At 29.6% G+C, this 11,053-nt stretch overlaps 1 protein-coding gene across 1 annotated transcript; it reads right to left on the reverse strand.

The window, feature by feature from the left end:
* Positions 1-308: 308 nt before the first annotated feature.
* On the reverse strand, positions 309-6,930 carry LOC109797705 (amino acid-ligase). Its single transcript, XM_020357825.3, has 4 exons — positions 6,404-6,930; positions 1,449-1,583; positions 1,022-1,114; positions 309-731 (listed from the first exon to the last, which is right to left on the reverse strand). Exons 1-4 carry the CDS (start codon positions 6,714-6,716, stop codon positions 595-597), a joined length of 678 nt encoding a protein of 225 aa, XP_020213414.1. The 5' UTR covers positions 6,717-6,930; the 3' UTR covers positions 309-594.
* Between the last annotated feature and the right edge of the window lie 4,123 nt (positions 6,931-11,053).

Here is an 11,053-nt window from a genome sequence, read left to right on the forward strand (position 1 = left end):
CCAAGACCTCAGTCATAGGCGACTTACTTTTGCTTTTTTGTACTTTTTTTTTTCTCGAGTGAACAAACATGAGAGATATGCTCTCCCTTGATCACCCATCTCATTAACATGGCACGAAAACCCTTTTTTCTTTTTAACTCTTCAAAATAAGGCAGCCAGAATTCCAAGTGAATTCACATCGCTAGGCTCAAGATTTGGCTATAGCTGTCTGACTTAAAAAAATTGTGGCCACTTGCTTACTCACTAGATTTTAAGACTTTTGTTTCTCCATGTTGCGGATATTAAATTGTTTCATGAGCACATGAGACTTGAAGAAATTAGGCTGTCAATCATTTATTCCCAATCCAATTCTTCAACAAGAAATTTGATTTTAGGAGCACATGAAAGTGCCAATGGTTTAATCCTTAATATTTACATCTTCTGAAGCACTGGCTCATTAATATTTATCACCTCTTTAATATTTTCACAGCATATCAAACAACGAATTTACAGCTTTTAACTAGATCAAAAATGAAAAGGGGAAAGGCAACGAAAACAAAATGCCAAATAGTGCACTATACTTCCTCCTTTTTTCTTTTTTTCGCTCGAGAGAATTTATCTAATCCTTTTGTAATTAGCTGCCACAATGGCCTCGTCTTCCCTTATCCGCTTCAGATTCTTACTTGCGTAGCTGCATGTAAACTGGTTGGGTGCAATGCTGCCAGAGATGTTATCAACTTGATCTCGAATGTCTGTTAAAACAGATAACGAGTTCTTTCTTAGGATTGGGAGGGGCATGGCTTGAGTTGATGTAAAGTGAGCAACTCACTTTTAAAAGGCAAAACAAGTAATTTCTGTCGTTCATGAGAAAATCAACTATAGATATTTTGAATGTGTTGAAATATCAACCATTGATTTTCTCATCAATGACTAAAATTAAATTACTACTTTAATTTCACTAAATTTAGAAGAGTCAAATCCTGAGTTGACAAAATTCTCCATTACCATGAGTAAGTTTAGAGATGAGGAATGCAGAACTTGCCTGACATGTCGTCATTTATTTTTAGCTTCTTGAATTGGTTGACATCTTCCAATAGTTGCTTCCTCTTGCAAGTTTGGCCAATCAGAATCTCACCTTTTGAAAAGAGCATAAGAAAATAAACTATTTAAAAAAAAAATACAAATATTGCTTCTCACGAAAATGCACCAAAATGACTTCTGCAAAATTGCAACAAGTTTCCTGAGCTTTTCATCTAACAACTTTAAATGTTTACAAACTTGTTGGGTAAGGTAACTCCCGAATACCACAAGCTTGGAGATACATAGCATGATGACACAATCTTATATAATGTTATTTATAATCGTCAAACTGAATTATGCCTGCTTTATATCTTGTCCATGGTTCTACAAGGAAACATTTGATTCAAATACCAGTTATATGTTCATCACAATTAACTAAAATTCTTTACCTGAATTGCTCTCTTTTAACTTTTTATTCTTGTGCATGTTGTCAGCTTCTAGTTGAATTCCTTTCCTGTTACCAGCATTCTCGCTTTCAATCACCTTGCCAATCCCATTTTGAAAATCTTGCGAGTCATGTCCTCCTGCATGATCAAACAAAGTCCACTATGTAAGAAACTCCAATTTAATACCTTAAGTGACCACACTGTTTATCTTCCTAATTCTACATATCCAACATACTCTTTGGAAAGAAGTAATTAAAACACAAGAAAATAGAGACTCAAAAAATAGGAGCGGATGTTATGTAAGAGTGGAATGATTGTGAAGAACTAAACAGTCCAAAATTTTTGGGTATTATGTGACATTTCTGAGAAATTAGGCATGGTTCCACAAAAAATTATTTTAGGAAGTACAATTCTGTTAATACTTCTTCAGTGTGCACTCTCCCCTTTTTCTTTCCCATTTCCACTTGAGGATTTATATATCCCAGAGACAGTTATGTCATTGCAATTGCTCTAAGAGATATCTTACCCAACAAAAAGAAAAAGTGGAATATCTCAAGATTACATTGGAAAACAAAGCAAGAAGAGCTGCTGATAAATTCTCTTGTCCTCCCACTTAAATTTTCTCAGCAGCCATGCAGAGCAACATTATTTAAAGAACCGAACATATAAAATGGACTTCAATTTTAGCCAAAACAACGCAGCAACGAAAATAACCTCAAAACATTGAGCAGATAATATGGTACTATATTACTGTCATATTTGAAGGATTAAAATTATTAAATTAAAATTTAGAAGATCAAAATTACATATACTTGTTTGACTAAAAATATATTTAAATATTTTTTTAATCACTGACAAATAGGCAAATAGCATCCCGGATAATTAAATGACCAGCATTCAATCAGCATAGATTATAAAAATTAAATTTAAATAAAATCATCTTGATCATCAATTTAATGCAAATGTAAGTAAGAATAACCAATTTTGACCATATATTTAATTACCCGTCTAATAGAGGAAAAGTGAGAGGGAAAGAAATTTTTTTAAATTTGAATAGAAAGAAATAAAAATAAATAAATTTATCTCTTAAAAGTGAGCTCTCTCTTTATTTGAACCATGTGGACATGTTTGGTTCAAAGGAAAATAGGGAAAGGGAGGAATTTTAATGGAGGAGAGGGTAAGGGAAGGGAGGAAAAGGGAGTGAAGGAGTTAAAATTTTCATTTAGTTGAGAGGAGAGGGGACACCTTTTTTTCTTGTTTGGTTCATAAGATGAGAGATTTTAAAAATTAGTTTATCGTTATACCCTTGTAACTTTAAATTTAAAAAGACTTAAATATAATTTTCGTCCATGTAATTTATAGATTTTTCACTTTTAGTATTTGTAAATATTTTTGTTGTTTCATCTTTAACTTTTTATAACATTTCAAAAATAGTTCCTACCATCAACTTTCATTAAAAATCCTATGTGACAAATGGAATGCATATTATATTCGTTATATTTTACCTCACCATTGTCACATATGTAAATTAATTTCAATATTTTTAGACAAAATTTCAAAATGCACTTCATTATTACCAATCCATCGTATTATTCACGCATACCCTCTTTAGACTATGGAAGTGGAAAACTACATCCTGATTGTCGAGGATTGTGGAGCTAGACCACCGATCACCCTTCTCTGATGAGGTGTCTCGCTCTTTGCTATTGCAATAGTCGTAGTAGGTAATGATGATCTTAATGATCTTGAGCCAATCAACACTATTCCTCTTGAGCTTGGAGGATGAGGCATTGGTGGTAGTACCATCAAAGTAGTAGACGCTCTTACAACACATGAGCTACTACACGATGGGAGAATAGTTGAATGTGAGGTCAAACTCTTGCATAGTGAGGTGACAATCTCGCAAAGACAGTGATTGTTGAGAATGAACCCGACATTGTTGTTATGATCGTGAATTGTCAGAAGTTGCTCCTCATTAGGGGGATTGAAGTTATTGAGAGGTTTATGTTAAGTCAGATGAAGCAATTTCCAGCAAGGTTTTGAATGAGACAAATATAATACATGTTGTTATTTTTAACAAGTGTGTTAGTGTTTCAGAAAAACATAAGTACAGGAAAGCTAAAGAATAGAGCATGTACATGTGCCACTTCCTATTCCAAAATCAAGATAAAGAGGAAAACCTCAAGAATTAGATGAAGATGAGTCAAGACAAATCTTAGCATAAGGATCACATGAAGAGTAAATAAAGTTGAATGATAGAAGGTATATGAAATATGCACTACACGATAATGAATCAAACATCAGACGATAGATGTGTCAAGGACAACCTAGAGAGCAAATCAAACGAAGGTTGGTCAAAGATTAGAAGAAAGTCAATGGCACATCAAACAGAGGACAGCACAAATCGAAAAGTATCTCAGACAGAAACAATGTCTGCCCATCTATCATGCTGATCAGACCAAAAGAAAGTCAAAACATCAACGTCAAATACTCATGAAAATCACGACTTGAGACGTACATGGACCAACAGATGAAGACGAAGAATGCCATGAAAGAAAACAAGGAATCATGTCTCAAAGGGCAACTCAGGCATCGTCTACGATCAAATGAAAGCTCTCAACGTAAACGCGTGATCAAAGGAAAAGAAGAAGAAGAAGAAAAACACGCAAAAGTAAAAACATGCATGTGTTAGAAAAAGTACATTACATTTTCAGATAAGGATAACGCTCTACAGCTACGTGACCAGAAGAGGACAAAAAGGTTCCTAGGTCTTAGTTAAAGTCAAACACAACAACTAACAATTGAAAAAAACTTCACGCAATGTCTATAAACAGGAAGCAACATTTAATGCAAGATCTTGAGCATTAAATGAAAGAGCAAACTAGTCATGAACGCTTATATCTTCTTCAACGGACACTTGCAACGAGCAAATTCTACAAGACTATATATATCACAACTTCAAACCTGGAAAGGTTGGCTTTTCGGCATAAAAAGAGAAGTGATATCAAGCCCATGAAGTAACTAGAGATAGAGTGTATAGAGTCAAATATACCATAATATAATTATCTCTGTAGACTAAGGAGTTCCAAGCGTGTGCATCTTAGGAACATGAACCTTAGTGAGTGTACCAACTTATGTATCCTCTTTGTGAGAGTAAACCAACACTCAATCGTTGTAAAAACTAAGGTTGCATACCTTAGTGAGTGTACCAACTTATGTATCCTTTCTATGAGAGTAACTCAAACACTTAAACCAAACCAGTTTAGTTATTATATGTAAAGCCTGAAGAGGCTAGGGAAAGAATACTTGTAGTTGTAAAGCTTGGAGAGGCTTGTCAAAGAATATTCACTGCGAGCCAGAAGTGGCTGATTAAAGAATACTAGCACTAATGGTGAAGTTAGCGAGCCAAGAGTTGGTCGACAATACTCACTAAGAGCTAGAAGTGGCTGATTAAAGAATACAAGCGCTAATAGTGAAGTTAGCGGGCCAGGAGATGGTCGAGAATACTCATTGAGAGTCAGAAGTGGCTGATCAAAGAATATTAGCGTCGACGAGTGAAGTTGACGAGCCAAGAGTGGTTGATAATACTTTGGGATCAGGAGTGGTCGTGACCTGGGTGGTCTATAATATTCACTGCGAGCCTGAAGAGACTGAACAAACAATACTTATACTTCATTGAACATTTATTGGAACCCTTCATTTAAAGGAGACTGGACGTAACTCAGTTTGAGTGAACCAGTATAAAAATACTTGCACTATGCTTTAATGTTTCAAATGCACTTTAATTGGTTGATCTAATATACAAAAAACTTCGTCCAATACTTATCGTCTATTAAAACTATCTTCAGAAAAAAAAATCATACCTGTTCAATTTGTTATCTTAAAGAACGATTTTTATTTAAGAAATATTTTCTCTAAAAACAGACGATGAAACTCCCAGACGGAAAATGATTTTGTTAAACCAATCTTAAGCAATTTCTGTTTAGCATTCACTTATACTATTTTACTGAATGAAAAAGAGTCTTCTTGCAAAAACGTTTTTAAAATTCCTTTAGTCACACGCACATATTCAACTCCCCTTTTATGTGTTTTTCATCTAACTTCAGTTTAGGATTTGCATTGTTGAAGAAGGAAAATGCAACCACGAGAGTGAGAATGACTGGATGAGGATGTAGTGAAATACATTTAGAAATTTTTGTCCTAAAAAAATTTAAAACTAATTTATCTACATGGCAATAATGAATTGAAATATATGAAATATAATATGTATCTTGTTTTTTAAGTAAGATTTTTACTAATGGTAGTTGATGATAAAGACTATTTTTTAAATATTATAAAATGTTAGAAATGAAATAACAACAAAAAATTTACATGAACCAAAAATAAAAAAAAAACAATAAATTATATGAATGAAATTTATATTTAAACATTTAAAAATATAAATAAGGATATTTTAAAAATATTATACTAAACATGTTTTAAAATCTCTTTTCTCTAAATTCCATAATATAGAGGGAAGTTAAAATTAGAGAGAAAAGTTTTCCTTCCTTTATTTCCCTCACCTCCTAAAATTCAACCAAACAACAAGAAAAGCTTATAAAAACTTGTCTTTTTTCATCCCTTTCCAACTAATTAAGCACCGTGTTAAAGTTGGCCCTAATCAAACACTGACACAAAGCTTTCTAAGTCCAAATGTGGTATAGGAATTGTAATTCCAACGTTTTAAAATCCTCTCACTTCATTCAGCAATTAAATGAAAGAAAAACATCCTAATCTATATTTTCTTTCCACTCATCCAAACATAGGTAAATAGCTGACATTCACGTGACCTATTCGTATATACCACAGACAAGAGTTCCCTCGCAAGAAACTCCTTCAATTGCTCTAAAACAACCCACGATGAATTGCAAAATTTTCAAATTAAAAAAAAAAAAGAAGAGGAAAGCAGAGAGACATACGCTTGTGTCCAACTTTGCAGAGCTTGCCGGTGACGATAAGAGCGTGACGGTGGTCATAGCAAGTGGACAACCCCTTAGAAGAGAAGAAAGAGAGGAGAGAGTTCCAAGTGACGGAAGAGGCGACGAGGTCCAGGCCTCTGCTGATGAAGTGACCGTTGAGCCTGAGCGTTGATGGGTCGAGCCCAAAGGCCCGGGAGATGGAGCCCAGGTCGATTTTCTGGTGGGCCCAGGCCACCACCTGAGTGGCCTTTGAGAGGGAGGGGCATAGCAGCTTTATGTTAATCTCTCTGCCCATGTCCCCTGACATCATCATGGCTTGTGATACCGCACCAGTTGTTGTGAATAAGCACGAGTTTCAGAGCTGCGATACTAAGGTCAGTGATGATGATTGTGTCTTCGCGCTTTCCGTTTGTTGCCGTTTCGAGTATTTACGATTGCGATGTCATGTGTATCCTGCGTTTTCTCGAAGTGTCTATAAGAGAAAGGGTGGGTGTGCTGTGTGCATGGATGAATGGGTCGGGTCACATGGATCGCCCACGGCCACACTCCACTTTTATTTATTTATTTTTAAATAAACAATCACTTTCTTTGTTGGTTCTTATATATTAAATACCATAGTTTTAAAAATCGGACCGGTCATCGAACCGGTTAAGGTACTGGGTCAGTGGGTCAAAGGTTGAACCGGTAGGTCACTAGTTGAACCGCATGACTCAATTTTTATTAAAAAATATTTATATTAAATATATTTTATACTTATAAATTTTAATAAATTCATATCTTATTTTAAATTTCAATTTTTCTATTTTATTTAAAATTATTTTTATTTTTATTTTATAAAAAAATATATAAAAAAATTACATGTTAAACGGTATATTAATACAAATTAAAAATATAAATAATATGTACATATATAATATGCTTGCAATTAATATCATAAAATAATATATGTAATATTTACATAGATATTGCATTATTAAATATATAATTTAAAATTAATAATATACTATAAAAGTTATTTAAGTTGTATATATTGCAAACAAATATATTAGAACAAGTAGTCATTGTTATATTTAATAAGACTCCTTGCTTTTTCATTAAGAGATTCAATTTTCATTATTATTTTTGTGATTTATGGTTCCTTAAAAAAATTTAAAAAAAATAAGAAAAAAAAGTGGTTGAACCGGTTTGACCCACCGGTTCACCGGTTGAACCGGAAAATTGACTGGTTCAATCCGGTTTGAAACGGGTCGATTACATAACCGATCCAACTTCAGATTCGAACCGGCTGGACCACCGGTTCCCGGTCCAACCGGTCCGACCAGCCGGGTCGGTCCGGGTTTTAAAACACTGTTAAATACGTTAAATTATATTTTTAATCATTATATTATTTTAAAAGATATATTGAATTAGAATTTCAATGAAATTTTTTAAAATTTTTTATAAAAAAGTCTTTTAGTATTTAATTTAGATTTTTTTAATATAAAAGTTATAATATTTAATCGAGACAATTATAATTTTTTAAGAATTCGTGAATATATATGAAGGTATTTAGTAAATATATTTTTAAAAATTTATCAAAATTTGGTGATATTTAATTAATATTTTTTTAGGGGTGTAAGTTGATATGGGTAATTTGTGAAATCAAACTGACTCAAACAAACTCAATAAGTTCAGATTGGATTTATTCAGTGTTCGGGTTAGATTCAATCCAACTCAAGTTAATCAAAATCTGGTACTGAACGGGCCGGGTAACAAATTTTGTATTTTCAACCCGTTACTAACCCGACCCAACCCAATCATATATAATAATAATAATAATAATAATAATAATAATAATAATAATAATAATAATAATAATAATAATGTTTGAATGATCATTTGCTCAGGACAATATTCACTGTGACTCTTACTTAATAACAAGTTCTGTGTTTTAATACAATATATTTATTTTAAAATTTATTTTATATTAATTAATGTTGATTTTTTGAGTTGATAATAATGTAATAAATTAATAAACTTATTTTAAAATTTAATTTGTATCATTGTTTGCGTTATAGGTTGATAACATTAAATTTACAACAATGTAACAAATAATTTATATTTATTTTGAAATATTTAAATTTTTATAAAAATTAAATAAATATAATTATGTTGATAAGATTAACCCAATCCAACTCAACTTGTTCGTGATTGGATTGAGTTGAATTGAATTTTAAAAAAAAGTTACACAAATCCGACCCAACCCAACCCGTTAAATTTTGATTGGGTTAGGTAATGGGTTTATCCCAACCCAGCCCAACATAACCCACTTACACCCCCAATTTTTTTTACTTAAAAAATATGTTGAAAAAAAATATAAAAATTTATATTAATTGTTTTAAATAATAGATTTTGTGAGACTTTTTAGTATAATTTACAAATAATCTTACAAAACTCTTGAAATTTCATATAATTTTTTTTCTACTCTTTTTTTTTCTTTTTTCTTTTTTCTTTTTCTTGAATCTTTTTTCTCATTCTCTTCAATCATTCTTGATTTTCTCTCTTCTTTTATTCTCTATCTCATTTTCTCTTTTTTCTTTTATTTATCTTTCATTAATTTCTTCTTCTTCTTCTTTGTCTCATTTTTTTTCTCTCTCCTTCTCTCTTGCCTTTCTTGTTTTGCTTATTTCTCTTTCTCTTTCTTTCTCTTTTTCTTCTCTATCTTTTTCTCTTTCTCTTTTTATTGATCTCTCTCATTTATCTCTTCTTCTTTTTCTTTTATTTTTTTTTATCTATCAATTGATGTATAACTTATCAATATTTTTTTTAATTATTAAATATTTAAAATAAGTTTTGTATTATTAAATATTATCTATTATTAAAAATTTTAAATTATTAAATTTTATTTTAATAAAATTTAATATTAAAATATAAAAATTTGAAACATATATTAAGAAGTCTTTGCAAGTCATTGTAATGATTCTCAAAAGAAAATGAAAATTTCAATTAATGTCATGCTTCCTTAAGAAATGTAATTGAGATGATATTTAGTATTTTTAAATTACGTTTAAAATTTTTTAAGTAAGGACTTCTATTTCTATTTAAGACACAAGTTGAACTTATATAATCATATAACATTACATAACTTTTTTTCCCAAAGAATGTCATTTTAATTAATTTTCAATTAAATTAGTAGATAATCTTCATTTTTAATACTACCAATTAATGAAGACCATAATTTTGAACATATTGTTCAGACTTAAGTGCATGAAAGAGAATATGACAATATATAGAGGGTTAGTTTAACTTTAGATATGTGAATAAATGTTAGTTAAGAGGACATTTTGAAGTCAATTATTTGCCAAAAGATATAAAAATTGTGTTGGTATTATTATTTTTATATTATTTATGTTATGGTTTTTTTTATTAAACCTTGTAATATTAAAAATTCACGTTTTTTTTTGTGAAATTTATAAAAATCCTTTATAATCTTATAATAGAAATTCATTAAAATATTCAAGTTTTTAAAAGTATTTTAAAAAAATTTCTAAAAGTCATGACATTTTTATAAAGTCTTTTAAAATCCATTAAAATTCACAAGACTTTTTTATGTTAAAATTGTCTTTTGAAATCTCAATCCAACACATTCCGTAGTTTTTTTTTTAAATTTATTTTTTATTTTTTAAAATATTTGTTTTGATATTTTATCTCCTAAATTTGAATTTATTTGATCTTTTTGAAATAGTGATTATTTTTAATTTTGAGCGACAATTTTTGAATCTTTTATTAACTTATTCAAAACTTAAAACTTGTATTATTATATTCACCTACATTAAAACTATAAAATTCAATTAACGTTCAAATCCAAAAAAGTAATAAACATAATGAAAATCATGTAAAAAATATATCTTATAAGCAATTAAAAAATAAGAAATTAAATTTTTAGAATTATTTTATTATTTTTTCGACTTTTTTGTATGCAATTTTCATCATGTTTATAATACTTTTTGATTTTAATTTCATTAAATAGTTTTTATATAGGTGAATCTAATTAGATATATTTTAAGTCTTGAATTAGTGAACAAAAGATTCAAAATCTTCTCTCAAAATTAAAAATAATCATCATTTTAAAAGAACTAAACATATCCAAATTTAGGAGATAAAGGAATAAAATGAACATTTTAAAAGATAATAGACTAAAATAAATCTAAAAAATAAAATAAAGGACTATAAGTATAATTTGACCTATTAAATATGAATAGAGCATTTTTTAGATTTTTCTTTCATGAGAGTTTCTATGGATTCTTTTAACTTCATAATTTATCTGGGATTTTATTTATCATAATAATTACTAGTATTTTAGTTTGTGTTATGCACAAACAAAATATTTATTATATATGATTAAAATTTATAATAAATTATACATAAATAAATATTATTTTTGAATATATAAATCATATTTAAAATTTGTATAAAAAGATATTTAAAATATATAAAATATATTTTAGATTTATGATAAGTAATTTATATTATAACATAGTGATATTTTTATTTATTTGATAATTTTTTTTAAAAGTATCAAAATTTAATTTATAAATAATTATAATAAATAAAAATGATAAGAAGTTAAAAAAACTTCTAAACACCCTTCTTCGAAGAAAAATTCCTAGG

This window comes from Cajanus cajan, chromosome 3 (genome assembly GCF_000230855.2).
Source record: "Cajanus cajan strain Asha chromosome 3, NIPB_CcT2T_4, whole genome shotgun sequence".
Lineage (NCBI taxonomy): Eukaryota > Viridiplantae > Streptophyta > Magnoliopsida > Fabales > Fabaceae > Cajanus > Cajanus cajan.